The sequence below is a fragment of the Lutjanus erythropterus genome, chromosome 19, assembly GCF_056507025.1.
Source record: "Lutjanus erythropterus isolate fLutEry1 chromosome 19, fLutEry1.hap2, whole genome shotgun sequence".
Lineage (NCBI taxonomy): Eukaryota > Metazoa > Chordata > Actinopteri > Lutjaniformes > Lutjanidae > Lutjanus > Lutjanus erythropterus.
Window position 1 is genome coordinate 28972288 of NC_139335.1, and position 20733 is coordinate 28993020.

The 20733-nt window shown below is 37.9% G+C and overlaps 1 protein-coding gene across 1 annotated transcript; it reads left to right on the plus strand.

The window, feature by feature from the left end:
• The first annotated feature begins 603 nt into the window (after nt 1-603).
• Nucleotides 604-12491, plus strand: mettl22 (methyltransferase 22, Kin17 lysine). Its single transcript, XM_084744916.1, has 12 exons — nt 604-673; nt 2063-2235; nt 3860-4073; nt 4186-4325; nt 5708-5748; nt 6256-6400; nt 7464-7535; nt 7803-7856; nt 8580-8660; nt 10567-10672; nt 11359-11527; nt 11972-12491. Exons 2-12 carry the CDS (start codon nt 2130-2132, stop codon nt 12023-12025), a joined length of 1182 nt encoding a protein of 393 aa, XP_084601042.1. The 5' UTR covers nt 604-673; nt 2063-2129; the 3' UTR covers nt 12026-12491.
• The last annotated feature ends 8242 nt before the right edge of the window (nt 12492-20733 follow it).

Consider the following 20733-nt stretch of genomic DNA (forward strand, 5'->3'; position numbering starts at 1 on the left):
GTCCTGCTTTTCTTCTCTCCGACTTGTGTCTGCATCCTCTTTGTCACTCCCAACTTATCTCTCACACTCAGCACACCATTTATTTATCTACCCAAGACTCGCACGCAAGGTACACTGTGAAAAGAAACTGGACTGAAAGATTGAAGACACAAAGGTACACATAACAAGGAGGAGAGAGGCAGAGAGGACAGGGCGTGTGGAGGACAGAGGAGGAGACGAGGTGATGATGCTGTTAAAAGATTGTTTGTCTGGTTTCCAAAAGAGACTTCACTGAATATACAGAGAGGACAGAGCTCTGCTGTGACTGACCTCCAAGACACACCCCCAAATAAAACAACAATATATATAAATAGATATATATGAATTACAAGCCTTAGCTCTTTTGTTTTTATTTTAATTTTATTTATTAACTATTTTATTTCAGTTTCCTGTCTTGTTTTGTTTTCAATTTGACTTTTCTGTCTGTTTGTAGGCACCTGTTCCTATGTGGTAATAAAATGATGTTGGCGCCATGATGACTGGTCAAACGAAAATTTAATTAAAAAAAAAAAAAAAAACATCCGGGCGGAACGGAAGTCATACTGTTACTTTTTCAGTCCGGAAGAGTTATGAGGGTGCACCAGTATGGACTTAAGCGTGAGGTGGGTGTGCGCTCTGTCACTGTAATCTTAAGGTAGTATGACGTTTATTTATTTTTAGTTTTAGCTTAAACTTTTAGCGTAAACACGAGTGAAGTGTTAATTAACAGTTAACGCATATCGTAGTGTCAGCTGTTCACCATGGAGGTGTAACGGAAATGTTAAAGTTAAATACTTAAGCGAGGCTAATGCTCAGTTATTGATATGATTATCAGTGTTCAACAGAGTTGTTGTTTACTGCGCTAATTCGCAGGTAGCTCACGTAACGGTAACACAATTCTCAATGATCCTCAATCCCACACTGGCAGACAAATATGTTTACTGTCTTTAATCCTGGACCCATATCACTGTCATTAAAAATGACATTTATTGACATTTATTTATCATGCAATTTTAAATGTCATTTTCACTTCTTTGTTTTATTTGTATTGATTTTGAATGGCTTGGTACATGACAGGTCTACACATCAAATGTGATACTCTACTGGTACAGATAAAAATAGAAACACAATGGCTACAGAATGAAAATTAAAGTTATAATCCCCCCCACCCCCCCAAACTCAGGCAAAGAATTAAATTAAATTAAATTAAATTAAATTAAATTAAATTAAATTAAAAATAATCACATACAGTGTAAAGTAATTCCAAAAATCCCCCTGAGATTGATCAGCTGTAATGACTCCATCCATAACAACTTTTGATCTGTCTACTAATAAACATATTCTTGGAGACACCGGCAGCCACTCGCTCATGTGTCATTTTCACCTTGTTTTTTACAGACGGTAAGACTGAATTAACCTGAAAATGTCAAGTGATGTAACCACAAAAGAATGTGAAATATTAAATATTTTATCCCTCTAGAATGTATTCTAGTGTACTCAAGAAACAGTTCCTTCGTTATAAAACATTTCATGAAAATAGATCTTATTAGGATTATCTGAAAATTTTATGTGTTGTTTGCAATATTTAGCAGAGAACATATGCTGAAAACACCTCTGTTTTCTAAATAATATTTGAAAAAATTATGATCACTGGACCTATTTTCTGCTTATCATTTTTATGAAAAATACTGTTTACATTGGAGCACTGGTTTTATTTGATCTCAGATGAAATCAGAAGTTTTTACGGTTACACAAACAAGGTTTACCAAGGTTTTTTAATTTTAAAATCTTGCCATAACATCAACATCTTCTTAACTTGTTGTCAGCTCTTTTTGTACCACTGGTTCTGTGTGGATACTTTTTCCTCTGGAGGAATCTCACAATCAAATTTTTTTAAATACCAAATCTAAGTCAGCCGATCTCACTGTGCCTGTTTTACATAGCCTTTGTAAATGAGTCTGCAGGAACTGAAAACCTGCTGTATTTTGTAACTTGTGTGGCTGTGTGTGTGTGTGTGTGTGTGTGTGTGTGTGTGTGTGCACAGTGTCCCCAGGTATTTATGAGCAGCTGACTGGGGTGCTCTACTATTTTAAGACGATGAGGGATCAGCCATGGACCAGATCACCTTTCACCATGATACTGTGCTGTCAGACATTCACATGCTCCTGCCCAATACACGGCACCTTATGACACGCCTCAACTGTGTTGGCCAGCCTGGTGTGTGTGATTATAGTTTACTTCTACAACTTGTTATTCTTCTTCTAAATAACACATGTCAGACAGGTGGGGAGGGACATCAATAGGCGTGGAGAGTAACAGATTAAATGTAACGGAATTACGGAAAAAAGTTATAGATCAGAAAAGATGTAATCAGATTACAGATACATTTTGTGAAAATGGGGATTATTAGTAGGGTTACAATTTAAAATAAAGAACAATATACTACCATGCACAGTGCACGCAGAGCAGCGGGTTCATTGTCATGGCCTCTAGTGAAAAAAATACATCATTGGGTTGACATTTTGTGTCTGTAAATCAATGATTATTAATTTTAAAAATAAAGTAACAGCATAAATGCGTTAATCTCTTAGTCTGGTATTTATCATGAGAGATAATAGAGTTTGGAAGTCAAAGGTCTTCTATAAGCCATGAACACTAGAATAGCCGAGGCAGTGCTGCTACCTGACTTGTCTGTATTTTCATTTAGAATGTTCTTCATATAAATTACACAAAAGGCAAAGACAATGTGATTATTTTTACCTCCTTCAGCCATAGGAGGTCATATTGACCACACAGACATTGTCACTGTTGTATTGTTACTTTTTGCACAGTTGAAGATGCATCTCAGTTGCTTAGCAACTGTCATTGTCTCTGTCAACAAAACTTAACACGTGGTCTCAATTTCCAATTTCCCAACATTAAAATACAAATAATTAATTAATTCGACTCAATTATAAATAAAGTAGGGGAGACCAGGGACAGTTGTAACACTTTTTGTCTCAGCACCTTTACCTCACTGAATTTTCGTGTTAAAGTTCTCAAATTTTTCAACAAACTTTCTTAATACAAATAGCAATGTTTCCAACTTTTTTGGTTTTATTTTTGTACTTGTTTCCAGCCTTTTTGCATAGGTAATTTTTATTTTTTTGTGATGTCTAGATGGAAATGTATTTTTATTAATGTTAAAATAGCATGTATATAATCTTATAAATACATGTCTTATAAAATGCATGTCACTCTTAGTAATTCTAGATGAATCTAAAATTAGAATCAGATCCCGATGGTTATTTTTTTTTTCATTTTTAAAAAGGTAAACTAACAGTATAAATGCATTAGTCTAGTATTTGTCATGAGAGATAATAGTAGTAGATAATAATAGAGTGTAGAAGCCAAAGGTCAAAATAAGTAGTTATGGAATTCTGGCACTTCTAGTGTTAAATCATGTTTTCAGTACATTTATTATTCTCTCTCTAGCTGGATTTTGGGAAAATCACATATAAAACGATTCATAATGTACAATCAATGAAATGCATTTTATATTTTATCCGCCAAAAGTATTTACAGGTCTTAATCAGTAACTTCAGTAACAAATGTTCTGCGTTTATAATAAAAATTTGTTCAGAAATAATTAATTTGGACTAGAGAATTTTGTAAAACAATATTACAGTATTTTGATATCAAACAAAATTATTTCAGCATCCAGAAACATCAAAAGTTTGAGAAGACAAAGAATAATAAAGGAATAAATGAAATGCTGAATGTCACATTTCCACGTTATGTGTTCAAATGTTTTGTGAATATTTCCACTGACTTTCTGCCTTTGCTGTCCTCATCCGTCCAGTCTTCGTCTCCAAGTTCAAGATCTTGTCTGATGGCGACAGGAATGACAACAACGACCCGGGCAAAGTTTTAAAAGAGGCGGATGAATATGAGGATCCGCAGGAGGACAAGGAGACAGACGCAAAAGCCACACAAGGAAAAGATGGAGAGGACGGTGGGGAGGGACATGTGGAGCCATCTTTAGATGAGGACGGAGACCTGGACGTCACACATCGGTATGGAAAAACTTCATGTTGAAATGCTGCACATAGGATATTCTAGTACATCTTTGGTTGATATATTGTTGTCTTTCATATTTACATTCATACTATCCTTATGATTTCTTAGACCGAGGAAAACCCCCACAGAGGGCAACGTCCGCGACACGGTCTGTCCCATCATCCTCAAACAGTCCAGCTGTGCACTTGAAGAAGAGGAGGACGATACGGATGATGAAGATAAGTGCTTCAAAGACATTATAAGGATTGGTAAGGAAGCTAGAGTCTTTTGTTGCTCCTGTTGCAACTTTTATAAAACATGTTGCAGGCATTAAATTCAGTTTGAGTATATATTTACAAAAAAACAAAGTTTTATCAGTTTGAACATTAAATATCTTGTGTTTGTGCTGAGTTCAATTGATTACAAGTTGAAAATTATTTGTAAGTCATTGCGTTCTGTTTTTATTTACATTTTACATTGTCCCAACTTTTATGGAATTGGGGGGTTGTGCGTCGGTTTTTGACTTTGATGCAGACAAAACCAATAAATATTCAGAAAGGTGCAGGAAACTCAGTAGTGAATTTGGAGTTAAATGCCTGTAGGTGTTAATTGTGACCTTGCTATTATCTCATAGAAAGCACTACAGATAAGATATTTCAGTCCCTGCCTGATCACTGGACCAACAGCTTCTCTGCAACTAGTCTCAAATACTGCTGGACCGATCAGGCTGGTGTTTATTTGTTTATTTTTTATTTATCATGACTGTATGCTAAAGGACATCTGTGATTCAGAATTCTTAAAGAAAAATCAACACAATATCTCAAGAGACACTAACACTAGAACAGCCAAGGTGATCATTTTGACCATTTGTTAAATAAAAAAAAAAACAATACTGCCGGTACATGACTTTTCTTAAAAGTGTCAATTTTCATTTAAAATATTTTTTATATACAGAACAAAAAAAGGCAAAGAAATTGTGGTAACTTTTACCTCTTTCAACCATAGACGATCATATTGACCAGAAGGAAAATGCCACAGTTATATTGTAACTTTTTGCACAGTTGAAGATGCGTCTTGGGGTTTGTGTGTTTAAAAACTTGATCTCACCTGCAAACAAATGTTCAAACTGATCGATTTACAGGGAATGTGTGAGACAGCATGCACTGTCCATTTAGTTTGCCTTAATGAATATGCAATATCAGGCATTTATACCCTAGTGTGTAAAATACTGGGAGGAGAAAATGTAAGTAGATTAATTTAGCACACACACTGTGATTTTATCTAGTCGGAAAATAACATTTATCACTGGACCTGCTGTGGTGGTTGTTCAGTTTTGTTTTGTTTTTTTTTGTTTTTATTTAAATTTATTATCTAGAAGTTACACAAAAAAGAGTCAGCTTTGGGTTTAGCTTGGGTTATAAATGTTTCATGTGGGTTTTTCAAGGTTTTTCAAATATTGTGCTTCACCACAAATCATGAGAGGTCCTTTGGCACAGTGTCATAAATGTGCAAAGAAAAGTTAGGCTGATGGGTCCAGTAGTGTGCGAGATTAGTTGCTCCAGCGATATCAGTTACTCACAGACTCACAAACTCACATGTTAATAAGGGCACAGGTTGTGTATTTTAATGCGTGCGTCCCATCTATTTACAGAGCACACTATGGCCACACCCCTGGAGGACGTCGGCAAGCAGGTCAGTAAAATTTAAAGTGTAACCGCATTCCTAAACTCCACCCCCTGCACCGTTTTGAAAAACACTAAAAAAAAAAAAAAAAAAAGACGTTGAGGAGGGGTCCAGGCTGGAGCTGCACAGCCAACAAAAGTGACAAAAATTGAAAAACACACAGTGGAAGGTTCAAAAAACAAAAAGACACTGCAAACTCCTGAATCTCACAGACTCCCACTCAAGAGCGAGGGCTGGCAAGGTGGACCAACCAACGTTTAACAGCGGGCATTAACCTGCTTCTTTTATGTAAATGTCATATATTTTAAAGAAAATCGGCTGAGAGGTGTTTTAACACAGGAGCCGGAACATGGGAGCTGCTGGTGCCTCAATCTGTTAGTATGTTTGTGCAACTTTGCTGTTTTTAAATCATGTTAAAGGAGAAACTTGATTCTGAACTGTGCCACCACTTGTTTGTGTTAGTGCTATGTAGAAAACATTAAAGCATTGTGTGTGTGTGTGTGTTTCTCACTTCAGGTGTGGCGGGGGGCGTTCCTCTTGGCTGACTTCATCCTCTCTGAGCCTGTCATGTTCAGAGGGGCTACAGTTTTGGAGCTGGGAGCAGGAACAGGCTTCACCAGCATCGTCATGGCAACCACAGCCAAAACAGTGTACTGCACAGGTACAACATCATCATGCAGACATCCTAATGAAAATCTACACTGATACGCTGTTTAATCTGGATTAACAACTGAGAACCCTGTGAATACAACTGTATCAAACTACACAAGGTCAGAGTCGAAGGTCTTTATTGCTTTTTCCCAAGATTTCAACAGAATCTCATGGTTTTGGTGGTTGATTACGTTGAATTCCACCTCCTCGTCTCCTCTCTCCTCCGTCGACCCGAAAGTCATTTCGCCTCCACCGTGATGAAGGATCTTCCAGTTGCTTGGATAGGGTTAGGGTTAGGGTTGGATTGTTAAAAGGAATATTAAATGAGGATTAAAATCAGCATCAGAAAGAATACGACTAATGATCAGCTGTTTTAAACAAATGATGTCAGGTGTTAAAATTGTTCTTAAATGAGTCTTTGTGTGACATTCATACCAGCTGTTATCAGCTTGTCATCAGTAACTGTTGCCGCTTCAGACTGATGCAAAAAGGAGCCGAGGATCGTCCTAGCGTCTCTTCCTCACATCTCTCCCTCACGTCCTCGCTGGGTGGAGCTAAGACAGGAGGAGAGGAAGCGAGTGGAGGAGGAGATGAATTTACAGAATAAAAAGCACCCCAAGAGATGCTGCTGAAAACTCAGAAAAAGGAAGTAAATGGAGTTTTTATGCTGAGATGAGGCACATACTGATGAATTCACAGATCATAATCCACATTGCTGTAGCCTCTTTGATTTGCTCTGATCATCAGGAAGGTTATTTTTCTTAAATATCAATGATGCCAACATGGCATCATCTTCATCATTGTTGGGCTCTCTAGTACTTATTGTTTTTTTATTTTCTCTGTAGTTTTCATCTCTTCTTATCTCAACACATTCACTCATGAGCAACTGTTGAATATTCGAAAAGTTCACTTCTTTTCACAGATTTTCACACTGTTAGGAGGCTAAACTGAGCTAAATCCAGATTGATATGATTTTAAAATGGAGTTTTGAGAAGAAAAATTTTTTTAGTTGAGCAAACGAGATATCTCATATAGAAATGTTACTCTTCGTTTTCATCGCTGAAACTTTTCAGATGTGGGAGAAGACCTGCTGAGCATGTGTGAGAGAAACGTATCATTAAATAGACACATCGTGGAGCCCTCAGGTGAGATCACTGTGTCGAAATACTTTTTTTTTTGAGTTTCTAAAACTTAAATATTCAAATTTGTCTAAATAAATAATCTCAGTGATTGTAGGTTAGTAAAACTTTTTAAAGAAATATATATTTCTGTGAAAAGAGAGAAATTAATATTTTTTTAAAATATTTTTCCCTTTTTTTTCCCTTGTTTCAGCCAAAAATGTCTAAAGGTTGCAGACCCCTGGTTTCTGACATTTAATAATCTGCCTTAATAGATTATTTTCTTCCAATCAGGTGGTGAGGTCAGAGTGAGGCAGTTGGATTGGCTTCAGCATGACCTTTGTACAGGTAACACACTCTTACTTTTCTTGAAATCAACATGCTGCAGTATAAATCTAGAGCCACTTTATTATTCAGTAATTTATTCATACTGTGGTGCAGTGGGAACGTGTAGTAAACAGCCTCTGTCTCCATCTAGTGGCTCAAGTGTGCTACTACACCATTTTAAACCCTGTGGGGGCTGTGGCTCACTCTCTCGGGCCTCATTCTGGCACATTGTCAGCTATGCAGGCCCTTACATTCTCCATGTATCTGTCTGTTCAGCATGGAACTCATCACTGTCCGCTGTGTTTATTAATATCTAAATGTTTTGGGGGAAGTTTGTGTTGTTTGCAACTTGGCTCCATGGAAATAAATAGTAAAATTCCCAGTAACAGCCAACATAAACATGGCGAGTGCCTGAGAATATCTTTACAAATTGCATCAGTGGTCTTTTCACCATTGTCTGACATTATAGACCAAACAACTAATTAGTTGTAGCCCTACTGAATATAGGATATCCTCCATATCCTGTTTTTTCCCCCAGTAGCCTGAGTTTTCTGTTTGAATGTATAGTAAGAATGCTTCTTGCTGGGCATGTCTGATTGGCTGCTCTAGCTAGACTTAATTAAACTTTGAATTTCAAATTTCTAAGTGGTGCATTTGTTTTAACACTTGCATAAAAATGCTGGGGGTGCTTGAGAAGCACTGCCTTCATTAATGTCTGTCTTTCCATCTGTATGATGTTTGTAGATGCTGATGTGGACTTCAGCTGGACGGAGGAGGAAATAGCAGACATGTATAACAACACCAGCATCATCATTGCTGCTGATGGTAGGTACAGTAGCTGATGGACTTTATTGAGCTGAAATAAAGCCACAACCATGTGAAATGAATGATGCTGAAGTGGTACTGTGGGGCCTGTAGTTTGTCCTTCAATCTTCACCTTGACAGGCAGTGAGAAATAATGTATGCAATTACAGATACATTTAGTAAAAATGTGGATTATTAGTAGGATTACAGTTTTATAATAAAGAATGATATCCTATCATACACAGTGCACACAGCTGCCAATTCATTATCATGGCCTCTAGTGAAAAAATGCTTCACTGAGTGGAAATTTCACCGTTCATTGTCTATAAATCAATCAATCAATCAACTGCACACAAAGACGCAAACATAAAACACTTTAAGCTGCAATGATTAATCTACTTCTACATCTATATCTATTTTTTTTATTTAAAAAAAAGTCAAAATTCTCTGATTTCAGCTTCTTAAATGTGATTGTGACAGGATTACTTAATCGATTAATCAGTCTGCTGCTGAAACACTTCTGAAACGCTGCTGGTCGCAGGCGTGTAGAGGACAGATCAAAACCGTGGCACAGACGTGTCACGCTCAGTGGAATCTGTTATGCTTGGTCAGGGGGAACCCTTGACACAGCATGAATAGGTGCTCCCCCACTCTTCCCACTCCAAGAAAGACCAGCAACACCAAGTAAGCCAAGTTCAAATTGAGCAGTCTATTTCTCTTTAGAGGGAGAACAGTCCAAAATGATAAACAAAACACTCCAAATTAACCCTAACTTCCCTAAGCAAAATAAAATGTAAATAAATGACAAATTACTAACCTATCCCCTAAAAATAAAGAAGGTATTTACAAGGTTTAAGTTTTCATTTACTTAACGCACAATCTCAACGATCTTCCAAAACTTTACAGAGTAATTATCGTGTGACAACTCTTCTACACAGCTTAATATGACGAAACAAACCATAACAACATGCTGGCACTTCGTTGTGGTGGAAAGGCTGCAGGGGAGACAGAGTACAGGGGGACCCGCCCCCTGACCAATCGCACTGCAGCAATCAGGCACCACCTGTTTTCAATTCACCCACTCATATAGGAGAGAGAGAGAAAAAAAAAAACACACACACACACACGTCCAGGACAGAGGAGAAGAGACACTGCAGCAGAAAAAAACAAATGTCAACCCACAGGGTCATAATAAATCAACGAGTTGCAAAAGACAACTAAGAAAATAATTTGAAATATAGACATTATTCTATATGTCAAGAGTTCCCAGACTTTTCCATATCAAGAACTCCACAACAGATGCTCAGATTCCTGGTTGTATTAAGGAATCCCCATCTGAGTATTTTTTTTGTCCAAAGAAGTTAGGACATTGTGTAAAACAAATAAAATCAGAATACAATATCTTTCTGACTTCTATTCACCTGAATATAGTACAAAGACAAAAATATTTATAGAAACTGTTTAACTTTGTTTTTTGTAAATATACACTCATTTTGAATTTGATGCCTGCAACATGCTCCAAAAAAAGTTTTTTTCCTCAATTCATGTAGATCAGAAACTATAACTGCTCACTGAAATCAGTGGATTTAGTGAGTTATTGTGTGTTTTATTTTATAAAACGGCTGCAACATTGACACGCAATCCAAAGGCCAGTGTGGCGTCTACGTTAATACGTCTATGGCGGTTACAGGTGCAAACAAGCTCATTTCTTACCACACATATCAATAATCCTGGGTGTGGTCAGAGGTGCAGGCTTAAACAGGCTTGATGAATTATAATGATCCATTTGGGGTATTTTATGTGTTTTTTCCTAATAAAGGGGCTAGTGAAGAGGATTCACTCTCAATCGCATGAGAGTCACCAGAGCTGCATTATGATCACTGAGGAATGATCAGGAAAAAAATATTTTGGTTTGTTTTTTCATCAGTGTGCTACAACGACGACCTGACGGACGGCCTTTTCCGAACACTGTACCGGCTCTGCAGTACCTTTACTCACACCTGCACCATCATCATCATCTCCATAGAGAAACGGTCAGTAGAAAATGTTTGAATAACACCCTGCAGTCTGTATGTTGTTAAAGCAAGTGTCACTTAACTGTTATTCTGTCAGGGTTCATTTTACCAGAAGAGATCCTGTAATAGCACCTGCAGAGGAGACAAAAGTATCCAAGTACAAAAACTTTGCTACTGTACTTGAGTTTTTTAGGTGCTTGAGTATATATTTTCCTGACAACTTTACACTTTTACTCCCTACATTTGAACACATATCTATACTTTCTACTCCTTACATTTTCAATCATTCAAACATTTTAAGCATGATTTTGCTATAAAATAATGAATAAAATATGAAGTCATTATAGGTTGCTTCAATGCTGTAAATATTCATATTAAAATATTAGTGACAGAATAACTGTTATTCTTACTGTAACTTTTTCAAACATGAGTCGCTTCATGAAGGCAGCCATGTTGGATTTTGCACTCAGCCTGTTTTTCAGGAAAATACTGACCACAATGATATTGTAGAGGTCTCAGGCAGACCTGGTCGGCCCTATATTCACACTACGCAAGTTGCGTAGGACCCCACGAGGTGTGAAAGCTCCCTGCCTCCCCCTCGTGTCAAAGCAGGCGTCAGTGTTTCCAACTTTGATGAGAGGACGAAGCAGAACTAAAGAGAAAATAACATCAGAGAGATTAAACAGTGTGTTTGTCTTCCAAAGGATGAACTTCACCGTGCGACACATGGATGTCTCCTGTGAAGCCTACGACCATTTCAGACACTGTCTGTCCCAACTCCAGGACCTGGTGGACGGACGATGCAGCTTCAGGGTGGAGCAACTGCCGTCTAACTTCTCACAGTTTTTTCTTTATGAACGCATAGAGCATCTGGTGAGGAAAACACGCAGACATCATTTACTGCTCCACTTGAAACAAAACTTAACCTTAAAGCCTGACCTCGTTTTGAAGCTGCTGCGAGGAAATTTCATATTTTGGAGGCCTCTGAGGACGGAAACAGAGTTTCCACTGAAAAAAAGTCAAAACATAACACCAAGGTCTGGGAGGAGTACTTAAAAATGTACTCAGATACAGTTACTATCTGTAGTCAGTAACATAATCCAAGTATCACACATTTAAAGTAATGTTTCTTGATTACTTTCTGCCACTTTTGTATCACCATGTTATATGAAGATTTCTCAAGCTACTGGTCTGAACATTATTTTAAGTTCCTGTGGCTGCTCACCCCTGCAGACTGTATGGAAGGAATGAACCTGAAGACAGGTTTACTGCTGTTTTTTAATAATATATTTTATTATCACTTCTTATTTTCTGCAGGAGCTGTGGAAGGTGACCGCCACTCTGCTTCCATTTGACCCGAGCCCAGTCTGATCCGACGCTGTTTTTATTTTGACCTGGACTCACATCCCAGCGGTGTAAGACTCCTAAAGCCCCGACATGCCAAGTTGACATGAGAGACGTTGTTTACACCATGTTTTTATCCTGAATCTTCACTGTAGATCTTCACTGTAGAACGGCATGTTTGGGCTTTAGGAGACTTGGGATTACATCAGCTGAGCGTATGGAGACATTTTATGTTTTGTTTTGTTTTTTCTCAGTTATTTTTTCCATTTTAAAACTGGTCACCATTCACCTCAGTTGTTGGGGAGATTCTGCAACGCTGTTTTCCTGCAGAAAAACTAAACCCAACTTTCAGTTGGCTCGTCATTTTGAGGCAATAGAAGTTCTAAAACTTTGTTAGTGGCAGATCAACTACAGCTGCTTCTTCCTGAATGATTGTACAGTTTTTCTGATTTAAAAACAAGCTCAAATAAAATATTACCATTCACAGAGTAAATCACTGTGCTTATGATTTGTTTTCTGACTGCATGTTATTTAAAACTATTTATTTATAGGACATATTGGTATATAAATGACTAAAACACTGCATCACAATGAACATAAAACCTATTTTGTGTTAACTGATGGATAAATGTTGAAGATGCTGTTCTTTTCTGGACAGAGAATAACAATGAACTGCAACATGCAATCAGAAATAGATACATACAGTTACATACATTCATTATAAATTGGGAGGATTACTTTAACAATTTATTTAGATACAGTTAATAATTACCTGTTTAAAAATGTGGTCAGTAATCCAACTATCATGATATTAAAGTAAACTTTCTGTTACTTTTGGATTACCTGAATATAAAATAATGTGACATTGTTTAGCCTAATGTAGTGTTTTTAGGGCTGCAACTAACAACTATTTTCTCAATTAATCAATGAGATGTCATAAAATGGTGAAAATGTTAATCAAAGCTCAAGATGACGTCCTCAAATGTCTTTTTTTGTCCACAACTCAAAAATATTCAGTTTACTGTCAGAGAGGAGTAAAGAAACCAGAAAATATTCACATCCAAGAAGCTGAAATTAGAGAATTTTGACTTTTTACTAATTAGAAAATGGCTCAAAATGACTAATTAATTATTCGATTAGATGCAGATTAATTTAATAGTCAGTTAATAATAGATTAAGCTTTAAACTCTGCGCTGTTTCTTCCTTTGTTGTGTGATTGATTGATTGATTTAAAGACACAATGGCAAAAAATTCCACCCAGTGAAGCATTTTTTCACTAGAGGCCATGATAATGAATTGACAGCTGTGTGTCCTACATGTAAATGTAATCCATTACCCCCTGAGACTGGCGATAAAAGAAAATTAAAATGTCCAAATAGTTCACTCCCGACAGCCACAGAGGGGCCAAAGAGCCGCATTTGGCCCCAGAGCCGCAGGTTTCACACCCCTGCTCTAGAATATGAAGTGACATGATTTACGACGGTGGAGGGCAGCATTACGCTTCATAGTGTCCAGCCTGCCGGAAGTGTATTCAAAGAAGAGGAAATAGCAAAAGCCTCGCTCGAAGCGGAAGTTCTTGTGGTCCGTCGCCTTGCTGTCTCGTCCCAAATCTCTCATTTTGGCTCATTTTGATCATTAGTGGATGGATCGCAGGTGGAAGCGTCTCGTCCCCAGGAGAGAAACGGTGCGCAATTTAGCACTTGGCACAGGAGCTGCGAGCAAGCAATCGTCTGTGACAGTATCTCTAATCATTAATAACAAATAATTAAAGAAAACACCCAGACTCAAATACAATTTACAATAAAGAAATCACCCGGAGACTCTGTTCTGAAATCTGAGAAAATAAATGGTTCAGGTGGTGGAGGGTGGAGGATTTATGCGCTCAGGACGAGCTCAGCCGATCTGCTCATCACTAAAAATCACCACAAACAACCTTCTTCATTTATATAAGACATTTTTCTTTTCATGATTTCCCCCGTTATTTTTTTACAATTATGATTATTACTAAAGTAAGAGAGAAGAGAGTCTGTTTGTCAGTGAGAAACTTTTTTTTACATCATTTATCATCATTTCATTCAGTCACAGGTGAGGCTGATCATTCCTGAGCCTCGGGTTCGATATGACTTACATTATTTTAATTCATAAATCATTTCTTAAATTCAAAACACACAATAATCCCAGTCTTCGTTATTCAATAATTACTTTACGGTCCGAATATCAGTAAATACTGGTGTAAATAATTAATAAATAATATAAACTCATTCACAGACAGTCGCAGTGTAAATACAGAATGCACATGTTTTTGTTTGTTTGTTTGTTTGTTTGTTTGTTTGTTTGTTTGTTTGTTTGTTGTGCGTGTGTTTGTCAAACAGACTGCTGCTCTGACACTGATGAGAACCGTGAGTCTTTATTGTCTGGGCACATGTGCTCTGTGACAGAGCTCTGCACTCTGCACAGCTGTTAAAGCCGACAGCTGATCACCATCATCACAAACGGACGTCGCTTCAGAAGTAAAGGACATCTCATGTCTCTTAAAACAGATTTCCTCGTGTCCTGTCTCCTCACATCCTTTCCTCGCGTCTCTCCATGAACCCTCGGTGGGAGGGACTAAGACGCAAGTGAGGGACGCATGGATGCAATTCAAGAGACAGAGTGACACACACACAGAGACAGAGACAGAGAGAGAGAGAGCAGAGATTACGCCCCTCCCCCTGTGAGAACAGGCCTGGTTTGGGAAGAAAACACTTCACGCTGCCGTCGAGCAGGAACCGTGTGCTGCGGGGACCTCCGCTCAGCTCGTGCCGCCTTCGCTGGACCGTCGGTAAGTGTCGTCTGTTGCTAGCAGCCGGTCTGTGAGCCGCCAGCTGTGCGCTGACAGTCGTTTTCTCGAGTCGCATTCACTGTCACTCCGTCGCGTCGGTGATTGTCTGTGCAGTGTGAGCCGTCTCAGCATCGGGATGCGCTGCAGTCTACAGCGTCCATGACAGGAAAGCAGCGGACGAAGCATCTGTCTCGACCCAACAGAACGCATTAGTATGAGGTGGTAGCCAAGCTAGGACCTCTGCGAGCCAGCCAGATCTAGTCAGAACCAGATTTTTCACAAGATTAGAGACGTAAAAGCACTTGAACAAACATCCCTTTGAACAAGTTTAAATTACCGTAATGCACACTTGTATTCAGTCTGTAGCTGCTACCCTAATGAGGATCCTATTATACAGAAATAGGAAGTAACTAAGTGCAAATACTTAGTTATTCTACTTAAGTAGATTTTTCAGGTATCTGTACTTGAATATTTATTTATTATTATTTATAGCTTTTTACTGTTATCTCCTACATTTAAATAGAAATATCTGTTATTTCCTGCTCATTACAGTTTCAAAACAGGCTTGTTACTTCAGTTTTAATGCAAGATGAAAACAAGGTAAAAAAAAAAATAGACAAAATGACGTAAAAGATGTAAAAAGATTAAAATTACATAACAACTAAACTAGATGAAAACAAAATTGACCAAGACATAACAAGACAAAAACAACGGAACAAGACAAAAATGACGTAAAGGACATAAGACGAATATGTCGTAAAAGATGTAACAAGTGTTGTGGAAATTTTCCCCTACTGGTGAATTATGAAATAGAGACTAACAGGATGTAAAAAAGCAAAAAAAAGATGTAACAAGAGCAAAATTATGTAAAAGACATAATAGGATGAAAATGACGTACAAGATGTTAACAAAACGAAACAATGTAACAATGCTTACAACGAAAAAAACGTAACAAGAAGGAAATGACGTAAAACACATAACAAGATGAAAACAGTGTAACAATACATACAACAAAATAATGTAACAAGAACACCAAAATGAAGTCAACAATGTAACAAGAAGAAAGTGACGTAAAAACAACAAAACAAAAATGACTTAACAATACATAACAACACAAACATCAAGTAAAAGATGATAATGATGTAACAATACATCTAACAACAAAAACTACACATACCTTGTAACAAGATGAAAACAATGTAAAAAGACAAAATGACATAAAAGATGTAAAAAAGATAAAAATGACATATAGACTGAACTAGATGAAAACAATATCAGACGAAAATTGACTAAGATGTAACAAGGCAAAAACAACGTAAAGGACGTAACAAGACTAATATGACGTAACAAGACAAAAATGACGTAAAGGACACAAGACGAATGTGTCATAAAAGATGTAACAGGACAAATATGACGCAGCAAGACCAGTATGACATAACAAGACATAACAGGACAAACATGACATAACAAAACAAAAATGATGTAAAAAACGTAACAAGATGAAAACAGTGTAACAATACATGAGACAAAATTTACGTTACAGGATGTAAAAAAGCAAAATGGATGTAAAAGATGTATGAAGAGCAAAATTACATAAAAAAGTAACAAAACAAAAATGACCTAACAATACATAACAAGACAAAAATCAAGTAAAAGATGATAATGATGTAACAATGCAGGTAACAACAAAAACTATGTAAACCTTATAACAAGATGAAAACAACCTAAAAGACTAAAACGATGTAAAAAAAAAAAAAAAAAAGTAACAAGACAAAAATGACCTAACAAGACGAAACAGACAGAAAAGAAAAGGTGAGGTTCAGTTAGCTTTAAACACAAACACTCTGTAGAAACATCCTACAGAAGACGACTTCTTACTTTTATATTTTGAGTACATTTCAGGGTCTGTACTTTTTCACTAAGTACTTCTACTTTTATCAGAACCTTCTTTACACAATTGCTTGTACTTTAACTTCAGTACATAATGTATGCTTTTGCCACCTCTGCTATTAAACACTAAACAATAAACTTTATTCAATTCCTGAAATTTGTTCATGTTAGCTGAGACGACAGATCTCTTTCTTATCACTGCTGCAAGAGCAGGTCAGCAGTGACCGAGGAGGAAGATGTCGTAACTGTCTGTGGATCAGCAAGTTTCACTTTCAGTTTAATAACAGAAGTTTAAGGTGGTTAATGTTAAAGTAGCTGAGACTCAACCTTCATCATAGGTTGAGTAATAACCACGGTGAAATAAAGGTATTTAAAGTTGCTGTTATGACTCTCTGACATACTTTTAAAAAAGTAATTAATGTTCATCTTGTGCCAGGGACCTGTGTGGCTCAATTAAGGACTTAAGCAGGTCCCCGGACTCAAACTGGAAAAAAGAAATTCTCATGAAGGCTTGGAGAATAACTGATTACATGTAACAGGATTATGTCATCTAGAAACAAAAAGAGGAAACTGTAATCCATTACAGTTACAAATAAAAAAGACAGAGTCAGATTATAGATCTATTTAGTAAATAGATTAGTAAAAGTATTATATATGTGTGTACATATATATAGTATATAGTAAAATAATTTGTGCACAACAAAGGAAGGAACAGCTGAATAAACCTAACAACAAACATAAAACACTTAACAATTGATCTATTATTAATCAACCATTAAGTTAATCTGCAGCAACTTTAACAATCGATTAATTGTTCTGAGTCATTTTTTTTTTTTATTTAAAAAGTGAGAATTCTCTGATTTCAGCTTCTTTAATGTGAATATTTTCTGGTTTCTTTGTTCCTCTCTGATAGTAAACTGAATATTTTTGAGTTGTGGACAAAACAAGACATTTGAAGATGTCATCTTGAGCTTTGATCAACATTTTTTTCCACTTTCTGACGTTTCGTGGGCCAAACAGCTAATTGGTTAATTGAGAAAACAATTGACTGATTAATTGACGATGAAAATAATGGTTTGTTGCAGCCTGCACACATTTAAAACTTCTCATCAAACAGTTGCTCAGACTAAGATCCCGCCTCTCACTGAACAAGAAACAAATCATATTTGAGGGCAATGGGATGGCACTTTGGGTGGCCAATCAGGTTTCAGGGGTGGCCAGCGAGTTCAGGAAAATTTCAATTAATTGTTCAGCCCTTCTTTTTATTGCTGAAGTATGTTTAGACATAACAGGAATTTGATACCAGTTTCCAGTGTACTTAAAGACGTTTTAAAGAAAAGGATAGGGGAAGGTAAACAGCTGAATGGAAACAAGCAAATATTAAAGCTCCAAGCAGTGCTGTACGGGCGCTGGCACGCCTGCGTCCATCAAGGTGTGCTGCGACTGTGACTATGTTGCCAGACGCCGTAGGAGGAGTTAGTTAAAATACAATGTGCGGAAAATGCCAAAATAGCCGACTTCCTGTTGGTTTTAGCCTATGGGTCCAAGAGCCTTTTTTTGTGCGTCTGGACATAAATGTGCTGACTGGTTTTCGTGCATGTTGGCAAAATGTGCCATTTGGCCAAACTCACTAACGAAACTCATTGTATGTTTAGGCTTGGACTGTTATTGAACAAGTGATGTTTCAGGCTGATTCGACCATGCGCAGTGAAGTTAAAGTAAATATCGTATAGTAAATATCGACCTTGAGGGCAATGTCCTTTGACGATACGTCACGAGCTTCACAATATAGCACTACCAAGGTCTTAAGACCTTTTTTACCAGATATGAGTTGGATATGCGGGGGCTGATTTTTAGAGGGCCATTTGGCCACACCCACTGCCAAAAGCTATATCAGACAAAATTTTTCACCACGACTAACAGGTCTGCCAAGTTTCATGCACCATCGAGCCTGTTCAGCCCCTCCAAAATGTGATACAAGTGAAGAAGAAATAAAATAATTGTAATAATCCGAGCAAATCCAATCCTAACTCTAACCCTAATAAACAAATAGCTTTTCTGTACGGGCAAGTAGGTATAAAAGATGGACAACATCCTTGTAAGCCACGTTGCTCAAATGCACTCCAAGTGCAGCTCTCCATCAGGCAGCAGATGGTGAAAGACACCGCCGCCACCCTTAGGTGTGCCAAAGCAACCACCTTCTCTAACAGCAGTGACTCATAACTCTGTTTTCATTTTGACACAACTTGTTTTACTGTGAACTACGTGCCCTCAGCTGAACTCCACTACTGACTGAACTGACTGGTATGTTTAGCCCTCAGGCTGAATCTCCCTATGGGCACAATAAAGTATATCACATCGTATCGTATCGTATCGTATCGTATCGTATCTCAAACTGCAGGTCAAGAGCATCTAAGCAATTTTTAAAGATTTTTTTCATTGGAGCGCATGTATTAAAAGACAACATGACATAATTTGTTTGTAACTATAGCAAGATGATTAATGATGGTGTAGATCAACAAGAGAGGATCCCTGAAAAAAAATAACACACTAGAATTGTTTGAATGTGTTTTTCTATGAAGATGATGACTTCCTTTTGGTTGCTCATGATAATCCCACCCCCAGCCCCTGACTGGACAGTTCTTACTCTGACTCACTGGATGCACACTGCTGGCGCATGTCCTGCTACTGATCGCTTGCTCCAAGTGGCATCACAAAAATTCCCCGGGATTGATGCAGTCATTTTAATACCAGAGCTTGCCTGCCGATGTGCAACTGTTCCACCACACGTTATTTTGCAGCAGCATCGTCACTACGTCCCGGGCTCAGCACCGCCTAAGATGTTAAAAAAATTCATACAAGGCAGGGTGTGTCTTTTTTTTTTTTTCAGCAGAATGTGCATGTGTGGGTCCAGAACTTTCTCCAGTCCTGAGCGCTGTGGAGGGAGGCCTGGCTGTGTGACACTATTAGTCTCTCAGCCCAGCGACTAACCAATAGTGTAACTTTATCACTTAGCTATTTATGTACTCAGCACCCCTGCAGTCCATTGGGCTGGCCTCTGCCGTCCAGCCAAAAATAAAAAGGATACTGTATACTTTGTTCTTTTTCAAAAACAAAAACAAAGCTTCAAACTACAGAACAAGTAGCCAGGCTGTGCAGGCTAAAAAAAACCTGACTGAGATAACTTCAGTTTGTCTGGCCCTGCATCGACCTACTGATAAAGGTGCATTCACCCCAGTTTATTTTCTCTGGATGCCAGTGATTTGCTTCTAAAGACATTGCGGCTTACAGCGGTTATGTCCAGGGTGTGACGGGTCTGCAGTGATTTTCCCTGCCTGTCCCTGACTCTGAGGGTTGAGGTTGGGTGAGCTGGTCAGCTCCAGTGTCTGTTACAGCCTGTTCTTTTCTCTCAACCAGGGCTGCAGCTAGCAAGTATTTTGATAGCTGATAAGTCATCAATTATTGAAATGATCAATCGACTAGATGCCCCAAAAATGCAACTCACATTTTGAAAATCTTCACCTGAGTTAGAGACAGAGACACAGACAGGGTTGTGTCCACAAGTTCTACTGCTGTTTCTATTCATTTGAACTAGTTTGGCCAAAAATGAAAATCCACTCAATATCTACTCACCCCTGTGCTGACGTGAGGATGGGTGAAGAGTTCAGGTGTGAAGGTGTCGCCAGATCTCGTATATCTCATGTGGCGCCGCTTGGGCGAGAGCCTGTGTATCCGCTTCAGGCGTGAGCACGAGGATCAGGTCTGAGAGACTACAGTTGACTTTTAGGCTAAAAATATGGTGTAAATGGTGTCTTTTGGGTCAAATTTTAATGTTGCGGCTTACGGATACTTACACCACACGAGCAGTATGCAACACTGTTTTCCACTGAAGCTCCAGGAGTGTTTTGTGAACTGGAGATCTTCACCCATCCTCACATCAGCACATAGTTTAGGCTAGTGGATTGTATTGGATTAGGGCTACAACTAACCATTATTTTCATCGTTGATTAATCAGTTAGTTGTT

What these genes read in the sequence shown, in the direction of transcription:
- mettl22 (XM_084744916.1), top strand. Translation starts at nt 2,130, where the DNA reads ATGGACCAGATCACCTTTCACCATGATACTGTGCTGTCAGACATTCAC. An exon ending in CAAAGACATTATAAGGATTG is followed by an intron (nt 4,326 to 5,707) that starts GTAAGGAAGCTA and finishes ATCTATTTACAG; the next exon opens with AGCACACTATGGCCACACCC. An exon ending in CAAAACAGTGTACTGCACAG is followed by an intron (nt 6,401 to 7,463) that starts GTACAACATCAT and finishes GAAACTTTTCAG; the next exon opens with ATGTGGGAGAAGACCTGCTG.